Genomic DNA, 21,627 nt, shown 5'->3' with positions numbered 1-21,627 from the left:
GTTTGGAGAGTAGTGATTGGTATGGATGATGCTACTAGTAGACTATCTTCTCTCAATCGTGGAAAAGTGAAGATAGCCACAAGATGTACGGAGGCCATTAACCAAGTCATCAAGTTAGGGTGCAAAGGTATAATAATATACCCAGTTAGGGTATGTGAAGATCAAATCATAGTTTCTAATGCTACGAAGGAGCAGTGTGTAGAAGAAGGGAAGTTTGTGACTACTCGGAAATTGGGGGAATCATCACTAAATTTGAGAAAGGGAGCTATTTTTAGGTCAGCTGTAGCTGCCATTTCATTATCAATGACTAGTGGAACCAGCAGAGGAAGGAGAGTGCTATCGGAGGATGAAACTTCACTTCAAATTGGCAAAGCTCTTGGTCTTGATTGTGTAGGAAAAGAAGATGAGGTGATTAGCAAATTGAATGAATTTGAAGCCAAGGACAAAAGAAAGTAAGGCAGAGGGAGGGTGATGCTATCTAGACTAGCAATCCGGGGTGAGTAAGAGTGTTTTGGTGTGATAATGTAGATACAATCATGGAATGTGAGGGGGTTAGGTAGATCAGAGAAAAGAAGGAAGTTAAAGAAATGCATTGCTGATAGAAAAGTGGACATTATTCTCCTTCAAGAAACTAAGATCTCTGCAATCAATTCTGATTTGGTTAAATCTATGTGGCTTGGGGATCAAATTGATTTCATGGCCGTAGATGCAGTCGGTAGAGTTGGAGGATTGCTATGTATTTGGAAACCTGAGGTGTTTCAGTTGCAGGCTTGTTGCTGTAATCACAATTTCATCGTACTTTCAGGTACATTGTTCTATAGTTTTGATTGTGTTATTATTAATGTATATGGTCCTAATGAGGTGGTGAAAAGAAAAGAGTTGTGGGATGTTCTAGTAAGACTGAAGTCCAATTTTCTAGGGCCATGGTGCTTGGGGGTGATTTTAATGAAATTAAGATTATATTGGAAAGAATTGGGTGCTCCAGAAGGGATAGAGGGATGAAAGACTTTAATGATATAATTGAAGAACTTGAGCTGATAGACATGCCTATGCTTGGGAGAAAGTTTACTTGGTGTAATTCCCAAGATAGGGAGAAATGAAGTAGACTGGATAGATTTCTTCTTAATCATGCGTGGGTGCAAAATTTAATTTCAAATTATGGGGCTTTCCCAGATTGTTTTCTGATCATAGTCCTATCATCTTAATGGAGGAAAATAAGGACTGGGGGCCCAGGCCTTTTAAGTTCCTCAATGCTTGGCTACTTCATCCTAATTTCTTACCTTTTGTGAAGCAATGTTGGTTTGGTTTTGTAGTGGAGGGTTGGGCTGGTTATAAGTGTCACATGAAACTTAAAACCCTGAAGCAAGCTTTAAAACAGTGGAATGTGAAGGTTTTTGGAAAGGTGGAAAATAATCTGAAGAGTGTTGAAGAAGCTCATGCTCTTGATCTGTTAGTTGAGGTCAGACCTTTTCTTCATACAAAACTGATTAGAAGAAAGGAAGTGAGGGGTGAAGCTTGGAGGTTAAGTAAGATGTTGGAGTGGATCTGGCTGCAGAAATCCAGAGTGAATTGGGAACTTAAAGGGGATAAAAATACAAGGTATTTTCACATTATGGCTTCTAGCAGGAATAGTAGGAACTCTCTGTGCTCCATTGTTGTGAATGGCTCAATGACTGGGGAGCTTATGGTAATAAAAGTTGAGGTGAAGGCTTACTTTCTATAGTATTTCTCTGAGTCTTGGAAAGACCGACCTAAAATATCTGGTCATTTCAAGAACATTGGTGGGCCTCATGCTGTGGAACAATTGGAGGCAGAGTTTACTGAGGCTAAGATTAGTAATGTAATCAAGTAGTACGACGGTAATAAGGCACATGGGCCTGATGGTTTCAACATGGCTTTTTTCAAGAAATGTTGGAAATTTGTGAAATCTGATGTGCTACAATTTATGAGGGAATTTCATCAGAATGCAATTTTAGTTGGTGGGATTAATAGCTCCTTCATTACTTTAATCCCGAAAACTAATAGCCCCTCTTGTTTGGATGAGTATAGGCTCATTAGTCTGGTTGGTTCCTTGTATAAAATTCTAGCAAAGGTGTTATCAAACAAGATGAAGCAGGTGATGCCCAAGATTATTAGTGAGGTTCAGTTAACTTTTCTGGGTGGAAGGAATATTTTGAATGGGATTCTAATAGCTAATTAAATTGTTGATGGGTGGAAAAGATCCAATAAGAAAGGTTTGATACTTAAATTGGATTTTGAATAGGCCTATGACTCAATTAATTGTGAATTTCTTTTTAACATGTTATCAAAATTTGGTTTTTGATCTAGATGGGTGCGTTGGATGAAAAGCTTGTGTATCTTCTGCTAAGATCTCTATTGTAGTAAATGGGTCACCAACATCTGAATTTTGCCCACAAAGGGGCTTTAGACAAGGAGATACATTGTCACCATTTGTATTCAACATTATAGCAGAGGGACTCAATATCTTGGTTAGCCCAAGGAGTTAAACTTATTTAATGGGACATAGGTGGGGTCAAATGGCCTTAGAGTAACTCATTTGCAGTTTGCGGATGACACGATTTTGTTCTGTGAAGCCAAGAGGGAGAAAGTGTGTAATATTAAACGAATTTTAAGATGTTTTGAGATTGCTTCACAAGAAGCTACCTATTATGTATTTGGGACTGCCATTGGGGGTCAACCTGAGTAGGAGAAGTACTTGGAAACCCGTTCTTGTCAAATTCAAGCAAAAACTGGCTACCTGGAAGAGAAGATTGCTTTCTTTTGCTGGGAGATTAACCTTAATCAAGTCTATTATGTCTAACCTGCCTATTTACTATTTGTCATTGTTCAAGATACCTGTAGGGGTGGCTAAGGAGATTGAGAAAATGCAATTAGCTTTCCTGTGGGGTGGATCAGATCTCAGAAGAAAAGTGCAATTGGTTCGTGGGGATTTGATTGCAAAGAATAAGAATCTAGGTGGTTTGGGCTTGAGGAGGATTAGAACATTCAATGAATGCATTTCGCTAAAATGGTGGTGGAGGTTTGGAGCTGAGAATAAAACCTTTTGGAGAGAAGTGATCTGCTCAAAATATAATGTTGAGAATGGGAAATGGTTTCCAAGATTGGAAGGCAGAGGATTTAAGCTCTGGACTGATATAATTAATGTAGTTTTGGTTAATCCTGACTTGCATAATTTCTATATTCATAATTCTCAGATTGCTTTGGGGGATAGAAGAGGAGCACACTTTTGGCTGGACAAGTGGACTGGTAATGTCTGCTTTAAGGAGGAATTCCCTAGATTTTTCTCTCTATCTAATGACAAGCATGGGGTGGTAAGGGTGTTTTTTGAGAGAAAGGGTGCAGCTGGTGATTGGAACCTAGAGTTTTAGAAGAAATCTTTTGGCCTAGGAGGAGGAGGAAGTCCATCGTTTAGTCTGTTTGCTTCGGAGGTCACCAGCTCTTTGTATTGATAAACCAGATGAATTGAAGTGGGCTGCAGATTCATCTAGACTGTTTAGTGTAGCATCAATTTATAAATAGAGTGAATCACTTCTTGGTCCTGCTCTGGAAATGCCAGGCTCTATTTGGAATAATTTTGCTCCTCCCAAAGTGTAATTTTTTGGGTTGTTGTCATGGCTTGGTAAGGTTAAAACTTCTTGTTTCCTCCACTGAATTGGCATACTTGATGGGAGTGTTAATCTTTACTGTGTTCTCTGTCATAATGAAGTGGAAACTGTAGAACATATTCTTCTTTTCTGTCTTTTTGTTTGGAGGCTGTGGTCAAACATTGTAAGATGCTAGGGTTCTCAGTGGGTCTTGCCAGGTTCTATAGATGGGCTGCTGCAGTGGTGGTATTGATGCAGAATGAAAAAATTGGAGAAGAAAATCTGGATGGTCTTCCCTTTGGCAACTCTTTGGTCTACATAAAGGCATAGAAATAAGTGTGTTTTCAATGGATCTTAACTAGACTTTGAAGCTTTATGTGAAATTGTGAAAGTTAGAGTAGCTTTGTGGGTCAAGGCCTCCCCAATACTTGTGGAGGTTTCTGTGAATGACAATCTGCAGCAGGTCAAGTTTTGTCTCAGGAATGGTGTGTATGATCTGTTATCTGTCTCTAGGAATGATCTGGTTTACAAAACAGATTAAGTTACGGCTGATCTTTTGCATCAGGAAGAGTGGCACATTGTGTTCTGTTAATCTTTCTTGGCTAGTGTGTCCTCCCTTTGTGTTCAATTGTTCTTCTCTGTGTGGTCTTTCTTGGTTGTTGCTCCCTTTTGGGGGTGCTTAGCATATGATAGGATGGGTTTTTTGGTACCAACCTAGTTAGGATGATCTATTTCATTGTGATGCTTTGTGCACCATCTTCTCTTAATTGATTTTTTTTGTGTGTACAACGTAATATTTTTGTGTACAACTTGTACTTTTTATCGTCATCAATAAAGTTTCCTTTTTGGCCGATAAAAAAAAAGGAAAGCCTAACCCATATGTCTCCTTAAAACCTAAGTATTAAGGAGAGGGAAACTGGAGCTTTATAACCAGCACAGATGGGGCAACAACAGGCGATGTGGGACACATTCCAACAATATGCGTCTTTGTAGACTGTAAGCATCAAAATCTCTTCCCGATGGAAAATGGTTTGGGTGTCCCAAGACACTTATTAAGGTGTAATTAATGACTTAATTTATGTCAAAAAGTTAGTGAAACAACATTTTAACTTTTAATGATCATTAAAGGAGTTAGATATGATAAGCTAAGAAGTATATATATATATATATTTTTTTTTTTTGTTGTTGACAAAATAAAATTTATTGATGTGCGAAAATACAAGGGGTACAAAGAAGCACATATACTTAATATGATAAGCTAAGAAGCATATATACCTTTTTTGTTTTTATTGGTGAAATAAAATTTATTGATATGCGAAAGAACAAGGGGTACAAAGAAGCACATATACTTGAGGTGTGTGTTTGTGTCGTGTCTGTGTTTGTGTCCATGTCCGACACTTAGGTCTCGTTTGGGAAAAGGTTATTTTAGTAACTTTTTGATTATTTGGTTAAAATATGAGGTAAAAAAAAATTAGTATGTTTGGGATGATTTTTTGATTTTTTACGAAACAATATGCAAAAAGTAGGGAGAAAAGAGAATATTTGACTTTTTTGTGTAGTTTGTTGGATTTTTGATTTTTTTAATGACTATAATTTTTAAGCTAAAATGTGATGTTGTCAAACGAGGCCTCAATAGACACCTCCTAACATGTATCGAACACGCATTCAAATGTGTCATTATTTTTTAAACTTTTTTTTTTTTACTCAAACACGTTTCTAACACTTTAAGCACTTGGAGATACACATGTCTATTGCTAAGACATACATAATACACATTTTAAGTTTAAACAAAATAATTTAAAGGATATAATGATAATAAATAAACAAATAAAGATTTATACTTATTAATTCCTATTCCTTTAACCTTTTGGAATTACTGTTATGATGTAATTTTTATTATCTTTAATGAAATAGTCATATCTATAACATATAATAAATATATAAAATTAGATGTCGTGTTCTACACTTTTTGAAAATTGACGTATCTACTTGTCCGTATCCTGTTATATATCCACATACATGCTTCTTAGATGATAAATTTCCCCAATCACTTGTATTTATTGTAGAAATAATAAATAAATAAAAATTAGTATCAAATTTACCCTTTCTTAGATTTTTTATATATATTTATAGTGATGATGAATACTTCAATTATAGATGAAAGGGTTTTGGGTTTTTAAAGAATAAATCGTAAGGGCATGGGTTTTATTTTAACATAGTAGAAGAGTAATATTGAAAACTACAAGAATTTCTAACATTTTAATTAAGAGTTGTTAATTTTGTTTTGAAAAATTGATTGACATTATTAGATACAAATATATTGCATTAATTGTTGCTAAACAAGTGTTGCTAGAGCATTTGTTAGCATGACCAATTCATCAATAAAGTTCATTTTCTTTGTTGACCAAAAAAAAAAAAAAGATTCACTTAGGAAATTAGCAATAGAAATCATTCCAAATAGGTTGTACTTTATTGGGATTTTCCAATAGTCTATCAAATGAGATCAAAATGATTAAGTTACTTGGCTTTCAATGTATAATAAACTTGTTAATTAGGTTAATTGAAAATCAAGGGTGATTAGAAGGAGCGATAAATATCTTTTAGTGTTGCTAAAAAAGAAAATTGGCAATGTTTGATATAGGAAAGCCTTAGAAAACTTGGATTAAATTTAAGACTGCGTACTATCAAAATTGTAATAATGGGTAATGGTTATGGAAAAGTTTCCTAGGTTATTAAAAGATAGAAGAAAATTTCTAAGATTTGAAGATGAATAAATGTGAGATTTGGCTTGAATTGCAAAAGGGCAAGTTTCAGAATTTTCATAATAGTAGTTGATGAAAAGTCTAGACAAAATCCAATTAGTGTTAAATGGTTCAATTGAAACCTAGTAGGTGGATAAGGTTAGGTATGATTTATGTTTGAAAAGTTGACTTCTTTATGTTGGGTGGTAAATTTATCTTTTACAAAAATGCGTCATGTTAAATATATTTGCATAGGAATATGAAATGGTTATCTTGGGGTGTGACCTAGAATCTTCTATGCAGTCCTATATAAGGGACATGGTAATGTGATTATTATAAGCTAAGAGAGGAAAGATTAGTAACATAGAAAATATTTTGATTGTGCTCCAAGCCTATATTGAAAGAGTCTTCTACTGCTCCTATAGTTGTACATCTCCATATATTTGCATCATTTACCATACATTTTTGTTTTTTTATCTTCTGCCACCCCTAACAAATTTGGTATCAAAGCCAACATACAAGTCAAGATTACTTTCTGAGCAACCCTAAAAAAAGTCAAGACTACTTTCTGAACACCCTCAAATTTTTCGAAACCTCCCAAATGTCTTGTCAAAGCCATTTTTTAAAACAAGTCAAAAAATGTATCCATGATCCAAAATCAAATTCTTGGAGGCTCGTAAGTGTTATCCATTGATCGAAGAAGCAAAGCTAGGAGGCAAGAAACAAATCAGGAAACAAATCGGCTATCTCAGTGCCTTGTTTTGAAACTTTTCATATCATAGTCAAACCATAGTGACTGTGTACGTAACCTTAGTTTTTTGTGAATCACATAAATCTTGTGCTCTTGTATATGTGATTTACAATTCTTGTTTGTTGTTATTCTATGTTCATGTCTCACCAATCCTGATTAAGTGTTTTGTAATTTTTAACAATAAATTCCTCATCATCTTTCCTACCAGTGACCCTAATAGGATTGCAAAATATCACTCAAACCGACAAAAGGACTACACAAATTTTCTATAATTCGATTTTAAGGCTACATGATTCTCTTAATTCTGCTAAGGTTATGACTAAGGAACTATGTACTATTTTCCTACCTAGAATGTTCAAAACATAGCAAAGACTATATAAGACTAAAAACAATATTTGACATGTAATACAACTTATGGGCAACTACTATAGTTTTGTAGTAAAGTTTAAAATTATCATAGTACTGTTAGCTTTTGATAGGAATTTTCTCAAGATTCAAATATTATTTTTTGTTGTATTGATTTACTTTGGCAATAGGCTTACAACAATTTATATAGAGCGTCATAAATAAGATACATGAACAAAGAATCACAAACATAAACGACCTTCAAAGAACTAGGTACATGAATAGAATCTAGATAATGTATCTAATATTATGTATCTAACATTAGAGACATGAATACAAAGAATGCAATGTATCCAGAGTATCCAATGCATGGCATTAATTTTACAATCCCCCCTTAATGCCATATTGTTGACACTCAAAACTTCTTCCTTGGTACAGCTTTGGTGAAGATGTCCGCAACTTAATCTTCAGTCTTGCTTTGTTCTTTTGAATAGAGCCATATCCGAGTTGAACTTTGTTTTGAAAATCCAATTCACACCCATTATTTCTTTTTCTTCCAGTTTCTCCACTAACTCCCAAGTCTTGTTCTTCTCAATTACATGAATTTCATCTTCCATCGCTTTCTTCCATGCTTCATCTTTAATTGCCTCTTCTAAGTTCTCAAGTTCAATAATGCATAAATTGCATCTTGCATACACATCATTTAGATTCCTCATTCTTCTTGGAGTTGAGCTTTGAGATGAAGAGCTTGAACTCAAAGTTGGAGAAGATTGTGAACTAGCAATGGGTGACAATCTTTGTGGAGATCCAAATGCTTCAACATCTTCAATTTGTTGACTTTTTGAATTTTCATTGGAAATAATGCCTTGATTTTGAACTTTCTTTTATTTCCAATCAAAAGATGCATTCTCACCAAAGAGAGCATCTCTAGAAATAATCACTTTCTTCTTGTCCACACTATAGAGTCTATAGCCTTTAGATTTATCAAGTAAACTGCCGTATACATAGCCTCAGCCCCAAAAAGTTTTGGGTATCTCCTTTTCATGTAGCATAGATTTGGACATCTCCACTATGGTTTTATTCTTCCTTTCCGCCACTCTATTTTGTTGTGGAGTGTACCCAACGGGAAGTTGCCTTTTCATGTCAGTATCCTCACAAAATTTCATAAATTCATTTGAGTTGTATTCTCTGCCTCTATCACTTTTCAAAACTTTCATTAAGTAACTACTTTGCCTTTCCACAAGACTTTGAATTTTTTTAAGATAAAGAAAACTTCACTCGTCTCATAAAATACACCCAAGTTGTTCTAGTAAATGATAAAGTACTTGTTATCTCCATAAGTTGGTGTATCCATGGGCCAGAACAACATCCGTATGAACAAGTCTAGGAAGCACGGATACAGGATACGAGTACGAACAAGTCTAGGAAGCACGAATACAGGATACGAGTACGATACGATATGGATATGACGATATGGCAACACTTAAAAAAGTATGATGCGGGTATGGTGATGATATGTTTGTAAAAAAAAATTTAAAATAATTTTTAGTAATGTAGTATGTATAAAATAAAACATGATGCAAGAGTACATTCATAAAATATTTAGTACTAAATTCCTTAATATCAAAAAGAGAATTTTATTTTCATCAAAGAGCAATCAATTAATAACCAGGCATACTGACAAAGAATTAACAACAAAAATAACAGAGGATTCGATCAAATATTCAAGGAAATTTAAAGAACAACAATAAGCTAACAAAATTAAGCAATAATAACAATAGCACTAAGTCATAATATCTAAAATTTAAAAATAAAATAAAACAACAATAGAAAGAAAATAAAAAATAGAAACAATGTGATTTTTTTAACACATGAGTGAGTAGCCCTTATAGCAAAGCTAACAAGGTAGAAATTGGTTTATCACAAGGGAATAAATAATGACAATATAAGCCCCATAGAATATGAAGAGACATAGAGAGGAAGAAACAAGGAGAGAGCATTGACCTTTGAAAGAATATAAATATAAAATAAGAAAAAAATTGAAAAAAAATTTAGATACTCATTTGGCGTGTTAAAATATAAAATATAAAAAATAAGAAAAAAATTAATTTGGATCCTTATTTGGCAAATCCCTTGCGTATCCCTCAGGTATCCTGTCGTATCTCTCAAGTATCCTTCGTGTATCTCTCCTATATCCAAAATTTTAAAAAATAAATCGGATATTTATTTGCCATATCCAATACGTATCCTGCCATATCAAACTTGTATCTGTATTTGATAAGTATCTGATATTCATACAATACCTTTTTTGGAGTATAGGTGCTTCATAGGAACAAGTTCTATTGGTTCTTTTGCTCTCCATGCTTTCTTCCTTGGAAATGACTCTCAGTGATGCTTTCCAAGAGCACAACCTTCACAAACTTGTTGCACTTCTAAAATAGTCAGCAACGCAAAAACGATATTCTTTTGTTGTAGATTCTTTAAGCCTTGAAAATTCAAGTGCCCAAATCTTTTATGCCAAAACCATGAGTTATCAACCACATCCATCTTCAAGGCCACATTTTTGTTATATCGAAAATGAGAGGAAAACTTATATTCTTCTCCATCTTAATTTTTGTAACAACTTGACTTCTTCTCTATTTTTTATAAATCTTGCAAGAGTCTTCTTTAAAATGAACAAAGTACCCATGCTCCATAAGTTATTTAACACTTATCAAATTTGCTCCAAATTTGGAACTAGGAAAACATCGGAGATGTATTTGGTACCCATCTTGGTCTCTATGGCAATAGTACCATTTCTTTTTGTTTGGACTAAGGCGTCATTCCCCATTTTTACTTGAGAATTGAAGGAAGCATCCATCTTCACAAAAATGCTCTCATCTATGGTTATGTGATTACTACATCCACTATCAAGAAACCATGTATCATTCTTTTGTTCGAATGCCGAATGACAAGCATAGAACATGTGCCCTTCACTTTCTTGCTCCTCAGAGAAATTGGCTTGTTGATTGGTCTTGACTTGGCAATCCTTTTTTACATGCCCAAATTTGTTGCAATTGAAACATTATGGCTTTCCTCGAATCCAACAATCTTTATCAACATGATTGCTTCAGTTACAAATTCCACACTTATGTGAGTGGACTCTTCATTTTCCCTTCTTCGAGAATTATACCTTCCTCTTCCTTGGAAATTAGAAGTGCCAACATTGAGCTTGGATTGAAAAGCACTTTCAATTGACTTTTCAAATTGGTTACTCAACCTTTGCTCAAATGTTTTAATTGAATCTATCAATTCTTCAATACTCAAATTAGTAAGATCTTTAGTTTCCTCAATGACAACAATAATAGGATTATATTTTTTCAACAAATTTATCAAAATTTTCTCAAGAACTCTTTGATTAGAAATATCATCCTTATAAATTTTCATTTAATTCACAAATATCATAACTCTAGAAAAGAAATCTTTCAACAATTCCATATCTCTTATCTTTAAATTTTTAAAATCTCTTTATAATTATTGAAGTTGATTGTTCTTACCTTCAAGTTGCCTCTATACTCCTTTTGAAGAATATCCCATGCCTCTTTTGCTTTTGTAGAATTGATAATCCTTGAAAAGATTGCTTTTCGAAACTCCTTGTTGAATCAATAAGAGAGCCTTTGAATCCTTCTTCCTTTTTTTTTTTTTTTTTTTTTTTTTTTTTTTTGATTGACAAATCTTAGTTGCTAGTTGTTAGATTAGCACCTATGGGAGAAAATCTCTCCACCCTCCGCAAAGCTCCTAAGTGCTTGCATTCCTTTAATTCAACCCCCCTAAGGGGAATTGAACCTATGACCTCCTTGGGACTAAGCCCTAAGGAAGGCATGGTGGCCAACTAGGTTAGGCCTAGTTGGTTTGCATCCTTCTTCCTTTGTTCTTTCAGTTGTCCCTTTTGAGCATTTGTCAAAGCTGCTCATCTTCAGGTTCACCAAATCCATTTTCAACTAGATCCAAAGATCCATATAAATAAAAATAGTTCCCATTTTCACAGACCAAAAATCAAAGTTTTCACCATCAAAGGCAGGAATAGGCACATTTTGGTTGTTGGAATTCTCCATGGTAGTTGTCCTTTTTGGGGATTGTTTTTCCGTATCCGATCTCTACGCCTAGCTTGTTCTTGACCCAACCAAGCCCTGATACCACTTTTGCTAGCTTTCGATGGGAATTTTCTCAAGGAGGAATTATTATATTTTATTGTATTGATCTTGTATTGAGAGGGTCATAAATAAGATACATGAACAAGAATCATGAACCTAAACAACCTTAAAAAACTTGGTACATAAATATAATCTAGGCAATGTATCCAATATTATATATCTAACATTAGAGACATGAATACAAATAATGCAATGTATCCAAAGTATCCAATGTATGGCATTAATTTTAACAAGTACAACTAAGTAATAAAAACTACTTAATGTGCCCAACACCATTATACCTTATGAAATACAAAAAAATAAGATATTAATGTCAAATTAACCATAAACATGATTATATAAAGCTATTGGCATACTCCGTATAAAGTTCTAGATTTGTCTGTTTTCTTCTTGGCTTGATTTAAAGCAAATTAGTTTAATTGTTGCTAAACAGGACTAAAATAATGAAGAATCATCAACTTTTATTATCTGTCATTATTTCTAGTTACTAACTTTAGTGTCACCTTATTTTGTAATGTGCTTCAGAAACTTTGATAATTTCTTTTGATGATCCATGAAAGTCCAGCTTATAACTCTTCCTTGGTTAAAAGGCCAGCATGTAAAATTAGTTGTCAAATTCTTCACTGTATTATCTTTCCATTTCTTTTTTGGCAGATTGTCTTCAAATTTTTGTTTAGAAAATATAACGGAGACTGTGTTGTGAGGTACCTTGAATTTTTACTATACACTTAAATTTACTGTAAGGGGTTTTTTAAGGAGGTGGGATTCCAAGTGCAACAGGCTTGGCCTGAAGTTTTTGCAATATTTATTGTTATTGTATTTTTCAGCTAGGGTTTAGTGTGAGATTGTGACAGCACTGTAGAGTGATAGAAGTGAGATTCAAATTTCTGTAATCTGTATTATGCATAGTGGATTTGATCTCCTCCCCTTTGTAGACTTAGACACATTGCCAAACCACATATATCTTGTATTTAGTGTAATTATTTGTTTATGTTAATTGTTTTTTAATTGGAACCGTTTATTTTTTGCATAACACTTTGAATAGTATAGGCTCTAGTCTGCTGGTTTGGTTGTTTGATTGGAGTCATGGCAGCATTGCTTCTGAATGCAGCATTGCCGCTGTTCAGAGGCCTAGTTTGTTATTTTTTCTGCTCTGTCTCTGGCTTGGCTTCTCGCCAACGATGATATTGCTTCCTTATCGGTGCCAACCTAGTTGGGATTGCTGAGGTTAGCGGTGATGCTTTTTGCACTTCCCTCTTTGTTGATGTAAGTTTTATGCTTGTATTGCTTTCTTCATCAATAAAGTTCTTTTGCTTATCAAAAAAAAAAACACTTTGAATAGCATGACAAATTTGATTGAAGAAACATTCTCAAATTCAAAAAAACTGAGTAATTCAATGACTTGGTTATTGGCATTATGCTGCATTGGCCATTTCTTTAACGTCATATACATCAAAATATATATATATTATTTTCATCTTTATTATCATCCTTATGGTTTTGACTCTTTTGAGTTAATTCTTTTTGTTATTTGATAATTGAGGGTAAAAATAGTGACTTCATTTGCGTTGTGTTCAATTTTGAAATTACTCAGCATGCAGGAGACGACACAGCGCTATCAGAGGCATACAAAAGATGTTCAAACTGACAACTCATCAGTGGAAGAAAACATGCAGGTTATACCCCCCTCTCAAACTAACTTCCTCTTCACAATTGTTGACGATTTTAGATAATTAACTGGAATAATTTTATTTATTTATTCATCTATTTTTACTTCATGTAACTTCAGTACTTATATTAAGACACATATATATAGCTTAATTTTGTCGCTCCATATTCATCAAATCACATGGCAGATGTCATTCTATTAAGGCATTTTTGCTGCCTTCCCTGGGGACAGCTGATTTTATGTTGGAAAAAATAATCGACAATCTTCTAAAAGTTTTATGGTACATTTAGATGTTAGTAAAACGCATGAAAGTAGTTAATAAAATTGCATACGAATCTGAAAAGTTCTTTTAAGAGTGTGATTCGGAAATATATATCTAGAATGTTATATGAAGCAAGAGTTATTCTGATTTCTCAAAGCAGCTCTGCTCGGTTTCTATAGCCATATATCTCCATAGATTCTTATGTGCACTAACCTTTTTTTTATGTTACGCTTCCACTATCCAACAATTTGTTTTGTACCTAACAAATGTTTTCATGTTGTGTTTGTTCGTTTGTTCTTTCTTCCCTTTGGTAGAGCATTATTAATGAAACAACTCTCTCTCCTTTTTGTCCATCCTCTTGTGGGAACCAATTAATCTTCTTTTTTTCTTTTTATCGGAAGATGAAACCTTATGTTAACTATTAAAACCTTAATAACTAAATTTTCTGGCAATTATTGATCCGGACTGGCAGCATTTGAAGCATGAGGCAGCAGACATGGCAAAGCAGATAGAACTTCTTGAAGTTGCAAAAAGGTTGGATGGAAGGCCTAGCTAGTTCGAATTTGTTTGGCACACTAAACATATGAACTTTTTTTTATTTATTTATTTTTAATTTGAAGCATTTCTAAACTCTGAAATTGGAAAATTTGTATTAGGAAACTCTTGGGAGAGGATCTGGGGTCATGCACCATGGAAGAACTGCAGCAAATTGAACAACAGTTGGAGTGGAGTGTAAGCAGAGTCCGGGCTAAAAAGGTAGTTATTATTATGTAGTACAAAATGTAATTATTTCCTAAAATTTTGTAATTACTTGGAAGTCTAATTTCTTTGATTATTGTCTGTGCTTCAGATGGAGGTTTTCATGGAACAGATTGATCAACTTAAGGAAAAGGTAAACTATTAAAATTTGTGATATTAGGTTGAGTGTAACACGTTGTTCCACTAAAAGTCATTTTTTACAACTGCTTCAAAATTTTGAAATACCTATGTCAGACACTTGATACCTTTGTATGAGCTGATTAAGTGTCTGATGACATTTCTAGTCGGATATGCACCCAACAAATATGCATAAATAGTCAAGTTACTAAATTCCATAAGACTTCCATTTTATGGATAACATGCTCTATATTAGTTTGTAAATAACATTTACCCTAAAAATATAAAATAATTATTTAAAAATTTGACTTTAGATTGTAAATACCATTTTACTTAAATTATCTCACTAATTGCTGATGGTGTATGTCTTTTGGCTTCAATTTAATTTAGGAGAAAGTCCTAACAGCTGAAAATGCAAAGCTCTGTGAGAAGGTGATTCTCTCTTTCCCCCTTTTTGGGCTTTATTTCTATTGTTACCTTTATTATTATTTTTTAAAATATTTCTTGAGTTTTTTTTTTTTTTTTTTTTTTTTTTTTTTTTTTTTTTAATGCTAAATATGATCTTTATTATTTTGTGATTACCCAAATTTTGATTGTTTGTTGTTTGTACTTTACATGCAACGCGATGTGATTTAATTATACGATATGTTTATTTTTATATCATAATATATCTTCTAGGATTATTATGTGAATTGGTTTGCTTTATAATTTGGGGTTTTACTATATTCCAAGGTTGTGATCATATGGTATGGCAAAACCACTAACACATTTTTTAGAGTCGCATTCAAATATAAGAAATTTTTTTTGAAGTTTTTGACAAAACAAATTAAGTGTAAATTTTGCAACCACATCAGTCTTATAGACGTGTATGTATTTTTTCTAGTATGGCTTGTTACCGCGACAAGAATCAAACGAAGAGAGAGAAGTTGTGCCATACACAGAAAGCAGTGAGATTTCAGACGTAGAGACTGATCTGTTTATCGGACCCCCAGAAGGGAGAATCAAGCGTGCTTCGCCTCAGAAGTAAACAACGACTTGCAATTGTGCAGCATATATACATCTACATATTTATGATCATAGTCATTTCCATAATAACTGTAAAATTGTTGCTGCCACTGAAGTATTTTGGCGTTGCTCAAGCAATAATGTGCTTTATATTGAGTGCAGCATTTTGCTCATTGCAACTTTAATCTATCTATGTATCTATGTCATTGGATATGGTCCAAGAATAATACTGCAATATCATATCCTGATGTATATTTTGCAGCACTATGCTTCCTCAATAATCTTTTATTTTTATTTTATTTTACTTATTTATGTATTTATTTTTTTGTGGGAAGCATGCAAAAATATGTTGTAAATGGAATATATAGGTAAATTGCAACTAAATTTGATGGTTCATGGTTATATATATACAAGACAGCCACTAAATCATGGTTGATGGCATGGAAGAGACTTGATCGGGGTAGAATGTTTGAATTCTATTGTTTGTGTCTTTGTTTTCTGTGTTTCTATACAATATATAAGCTATTTGATACAAAAATGTACCTTCAAGGATCTGAATACAGAGAAAGGCTTCTTCCAATAGATTTCTTCGTTTGCTTTTATTTCCCGAGGGAACAACAACAAATGGAAGACTTCGCATTTCTTTCCAACTTAGTGCATTTATCCCTGGATATCCTGTCCAGCCAGTGATTGTTCACTATCCCCATGTACACTTCGACCAATCCTGGTAGGAGTTATCTTTACTTGAATCCAGTTTGGTTTAATCTTTTGACATATCTTACCAAACTGCTTTGTATGGCCTGCCATTTTGTGTGGGGGGAATGTTACTTTGGCAATGCTCATGTTTAGAATGGTCACGCAATTTCACAATTTCACGGAGGTATACTGTAGCTGAAGGCGTCCCCCATTGCCCCTGTGGCTGAGTGATTAATTTATTTATTTTTCTGTAGTTGCATATTCTGAAAATGTAGTTTAGCGTGTATTTGATTTCTTGTTAGATTTTTGTATAATAAGGTCTGAGGTGGCAAATCATTTATTGTAATGCCCCAATTTGCCATATTTTTTTGGAAAATTAGTAAGCATATGAAATTTAAAAAGGAAAAAAAAAAAAGGAAAGAAGTTCATATATGATTCTCTTTATGTTTTTCCTTATATTTCTGTGTCATGTTAATAATTTATATATATATATGTATATATATTTTTGGTAAATGAGGAAATATTATTAATAAAGATTTAGAGAGGCACCGAGGGAGTGCAACCTGTATGCAAAGGAATACCTATCTCATCCATACATATAAAGCCTATTCAAAGGCCTTTACAAAATAAAAAAGTTGCTTCAAGGATGGATTGACCATCACTGAAAGTAATTATACAAAAAAAGACAATACCTATCTCATCTATACATATAAAGCCTATTCAAAGGCCTCTACAAAATAAAAAAGTTGGTTCAAGGATGGATTGACCATCACTGAAATTAACTATACAAAAAAAGACAATATTCTAGTCTTGATGCCCAAAATAGCTCTTCCCTTCCTTCAGAAGTTCTTCTATTCCGTTCCTCCCTTACTAACTGTAGACGTCCCCGAACGCCCCGGGAGGGAGAGTCCCCCCCCTGGTTCTGTTCATTCGGGGTCACTATAGTTCGGACTCTCAAATGTCACGGTTCTAAATCTGAACCAAAGAGTCTAAATCCGACAAATCGTTTTAAGAAAACAGATTTTGAAAGAAGTGCCAAACATGGATTGCTTTGCCAGATACAGAGTCGCCACCTAAATATTTTATTTTGAAAAATTTAGGAAACCCTGACTCGTTGCCTAAGGCCACGTGTCCGTCATCACCAAAGTTGCCTCGGCTCGGGAACTTGGGTACGATTGGGGAAGGTCACTTCGTGAGCACCCCCGCTCGCTCAATCAAAGATCGGCCTCTTGTAGACGTCCCCGAATGTCCCCGGGAGGAACGAGTCCCCCGTTCCATTCGATATTGGGCTCACTACAGTTCAGGACTCTAAAATTGTCGCGGTTCTAAATCTGAACCAAAGAGTCTAAATCCGGCAAATCGTTTTGAGAAAACAGATTTTGAAAGAAGTGCCAAATATGGACTATTTTGCCAGATACAGAGTCGCCACCTAAATGTTTTATTTTGGAAAAATTTAGGAAACCCTGACTCGTTTGCCTAAGGCCACGTGTCCGTCATCACCAAAGTTGTCTCGGCTTGGGAACTTGGGTACGATTGGGGAAGGTCACTTCGTGAGCACCCCCGCTCGCCCGATCAAAGATCGGCTTCTACTAACCATGATATCTATTTTTGAAAACATTATGCGTTCTTATTCCGGTTATTAGCCTAGATTTACTATGTGATGCGCACAGCATACAAGTATAGACTGGATCGTCTGAATTGGGACAAAACATTTCATGTTTGTTTATTTTGAAAATGGTTTGATGGTGCTACCCGCAAGTAGGCTAAGACGTGGATTTGCCACCCTCGGGTGGGCTTAGAAAATATGATTTTGCCACTATCTAGTGGACTTAAAACACACATTTGATGAATGGTTCCAATCCAAATAACCCAACCTTCACCTACAGGCATTCAGGCAGTTATATCATATAAGCACATAGCCTCATGGTAAGCATGCTATTCATGGCAGTCACTCACACGCATGCAAGGATGCTAAAGCATAAAACTTACCGAGTACTCCAAGCCAAAACAGAAACTAATTAGAAATCCATGCATGATCCTAATTATATAGAAATGCCTAATGCAACACATGCAAAAATGCAACTATAGCAGGCTCAACTATTCTAAACATGGCATATGAAATGCTACAGCTAACATGTATTCAACTTGGAATTGAAAATACAATGCAGTTAGTATGATGCGCCGAGCTCGGTGCATGCAAAACAGATGAATGAATGCAAACATGCTGTCATACTGTATGCTAATTGAAACATGCCCTAATCTAACCATCATAAGCGGGTAAATAAAAGGGAGAAAGACGTGGGGTTAGAAGACATACATCACACTCACGCACACTTATTACAACATTGCCCTCGCGCAGAGGGTCCGAATAAATAATATACAGTTCGGAATGAATATTACAGTCCAAATAATTACAAAACCCTAATTAATTAACCAATTAATTAGGAAAGCAATAAATTGGCATGCAAGCCAGGGATTGCCTCAAATCTGCTCCGGATGATGAATGATGCATGCTCGGGTTGCCTTGCGCGGAAATCCATTGCGATGCCGCAATTAGCCTCTGTTTGTAATTGTTCTTGGGATGCGTGCCAAGCTCCGGAAGGCTGCTGATTCTTGATTTGCTGCAACAGAGAGCAACAAAGGGGCATGGCAAAATGTTTTCACATATGTATGCATGACTACTCTTCAGAGAGTGTAGTCCTCGATCCTCGTGCCACCAATCACGCATCTCGATGCATGATGGCCGAGGAGTCGATTTGCATGACTTAATATGAAATGAATGCACACATAAACACAACAAGACCACAACTCCATCATAGATAATCCGGAGTGTCGGCGACTGAGGAATTGAGACACGTTCCGTCACTCGGAGTACGAAACGTCCCTCGTTTCCCGTGCTCGGGCTAACTCCTATCCCCAACACGATACAATATGCATGACATGCATGAAATGCAACTAAGATACACCCTATCATGCACAATGGTAGGAAATGGCATACACGATGCACGAGATAACATGGCATACACAATGCGCTAACATACGGCCTAACATACACAATGCTATGAGATGAAATGGCATACACAATGCAATATGGGCTTACACCAACGTGAGTGGACCTCAGTCGCACTCACATAGGAGGCCATACGATGAAAATGAGACACTCGAGATGCGTGCACACATGCACGCAAACCGAGGACCGAACCTAAGGCACAACATGCAACTCTAGCTAGGCATGAAATATGGCATACTAGCATGCAAATTTTAGTGCCAAAATATGATGCAAAACAGCCCCGAAACATGGCAATATGGCACCCGATACATAGAATGAGACCCGAAACATGAAATTAGGTACATGGAATTACCTATGGCTATGCAAAGCATGCACTATTTGATCATGAAGCATGAAGACAGATTCAAGGCAGTCCCAAAACATGCATATTTACAGTTTTAAGCAAAGCCAAAAGGTGAACACAAATAGGGCTAAGTTAACATGCAAAAATGGCCCCAAAAGAGAGATAATGAAGCAAGTAGCAGCGGCTGGCCCTAAATGGCCAAGATCCCTTCAACAAAGTTGAAGAGGGGCTCAAAATGAAGTACTTTACAGTTTACAATAAGCCACGGATCTAAACAAAAACAGGCCTAAAACATTGTGCAAGAAATGAGCCAAAAGGGGGACAAAGAAGCAAGTGATGGTTTCTGGCCTCAAACATAAGAGGGCCCTTCAACAAAGTTGAAGAGGGGCCCAAAACATGGTATTTTACAGTTAGTGATCAAACCCAAAACAGCGCACATGCAATCTTAAAACACTATGCAAAATAAGGCCTAAAAATAGGTTTAAACACAAAGAGTAAAAAGGGAGCCTCAAAAAGCAAAAGACCCTTGATAAAACATGAAGAGGGAGTCAAAATAAGGTTATTTATAGTTTGGACCAGAGCCCAAAAATACAAGCACAAGGGAATAACAAAACATGCAAAAATAAGGCCAAAAGAGGGATAAAGAGGCAAGTAACAAAAGCAAGTCGCAAACAGTGCAGAGTCCTTCAACAATGTTGAATAAGGGCTCAAAATAAGCCACTTTTCAGTTTATAATCAAGCTCAAAAAAGTTTACAAATAGGCCTAAAATACTATGCAAGAAAAGAGGCATACAAGAGAGGTAAAGAAGCAAGTGCAAAAAGGAAGCCTCAAACAGGGAGAGGCCCTTAAACAAACATGAAAAAGACCTCAAAATAATGCTATTTTCAGTTAGGGTCGGAGCCCAAATATGCAAGCAAGAGGAGCTAATATATAGAACAAAATAAAGCACAAAAGAGGGAGAATGAAGACTCACCTTTGTAGACCAAGCTCCAACAGCTTTTGGCTTGAGAAAAGGTGCTCCTAAGCTCTGGAAAACCAGCTCCAAGTGTTGGAAAGGATGGTGGTGGTGTGGTGCTATGTGGTGGTGTAGAAAGGGGTGTGAGATTTAGGGTTTTGGAGCTTGGAATAGAGAGAGAGAGAGATACAATGTAGGAGCTTAGAGCAAATTTTGTAACCCCTGAAGCTGCTGGAATGGCCTGGATATATAGGCAAAGGAGTAGAGGAAACGGGGGGGAAATGAAATTCAAATTTTCCCCCAAAAGTGCACTCCCCCGGATACACAATCTCGGGGGAAACAAAATACAGATTTGTAATGTACCAGAGGAGGGGAGCAAGGCCGGCTTGGTATTTAAGTTGCAGGTGGCCGGGCGGCCCTCCCCATGGCTGGCCGGCCAAGGGTCAAAAGGTTCAAGAAGTATTAGTGGCTGGCCACCCCAGATTGGTGGCCTCCCATGCGTGCATAACACAACCATGTGGTCAAAACTGGAGAAAGTAAACCAGGAGAGAGAAAAGCCCACTTTTTGGAGGGGTTCAAAAGGGTCAAACACAATTACTGGCCGGCCATGTGATATTGGTGGCCTCCTAGGTGTGTACAACACAAATATGTGGTTTAGGGCTGGAAAAAGTGGCCTTAGGGTGGTCAACATTGGCTTTCAAGTGAGAAAAACGGGCGACGGAGGGCGATGGAGGAATATAACTAGTTGTCAGAATAATTACTGGCTTCCCACCCTTCTACGACCTTCTTAGCAGTGAAAGTAAGGTCTTCACCAAAAATGAGCCCAAACCAATGCAAAAAGAAGGTTCAGGGGCCGAAACGCGCAGCCCGAGGCCCCGAAAACTGACTATTAGGCACCAGAAGTGGTGTTCGACTACGAAGTTGGTCTCTCGAGCCACAGTGTCCCTCAAAAGGAAGCAAATAAGATGCATGCCAAAAACCGGAGCAAACGGAGGTGGTTAAGCGGTCCTGAACCGAGGCACACGGCCAACGGCTCCGAAAAACCGAAAACCGGACTCCAAACGGGCAAAATGGCCTACGACCACGAAACGTAGCCTACGACCACTGAGAGATGATCTACGAGACCTCTCCCTCCCTTCGGGAAGAGAAAACAAAGCCTAGTTCACAAACCGAGG

The 21,627-nt window shown here is 35.9% G+C and overlaps 1 protein-coding gene across 3 annotated transcripts in view; it reads left to right on the top strand.

Annotated features, from left to right (window-relative positions):
• LOC114271211 (MADS-box protein SOC1) overlaps positions 1-15,746 on the top strand; it is a 44,395-nt gene extending 28,649 nt beyond the window's left edge. For 2 of the 3 annotated variants that reach the window (XM_028212816.2, XM_082869643.1), the window contains exons 3-8: positions 13,230-13,311; positions 14,039-14,100; positions 14,223-14,322; positions 14,417-14,458; positions 14,833-14,874; positions 15,326-15,746. In XM_028212816.2, the coding sequence (XP_028068617.2) occupies positions 13,230-13,311; positions 14,039-14,100; positions 14,223-14,322; positions 14,417-14,458; positions 14,833-14,874; positions 15,326-15,469 (472 nt within the window). In that variant the 3' untranslated portion in view covers positions 15,470-15,746. Of the gene's footprint in view, positions 1-12,759; positions 12,902-13,229; positions 13,312-14,038; positions 14,101-14,222; positions 14,323-14,416; positions 14,459-14,832; positions 14,875-15,325 lie in introns of those variants that run through there. The other variant, XM_082869644.1, reaches the window with a different exon arrangement.
• Positions 15,747-21,627: the final 5,881 nt, after the last annotated feature.

The sequence above is a fragment of the Camellia sinensis genome, chromosome 5 (assembly GCF_055761805.1).
Source record: "Camellia sinensis isolate YWXY chromosome 5, ASM5576180v1, whole genome shotgun sequence".
Classification (NCBI taxonomy): domain Eukaryota; kingdom Viridiplantae; phylum Streptophyta; class Magnoliopsida; order Ericales; family Theaceae; genus Camellia; species Camellia sinensis.
The sequence above is the reverse complement of the archived record's forward strand: the minus strand, read 5'-3'. Positions and strand labels throughout refer to the sequence as shown.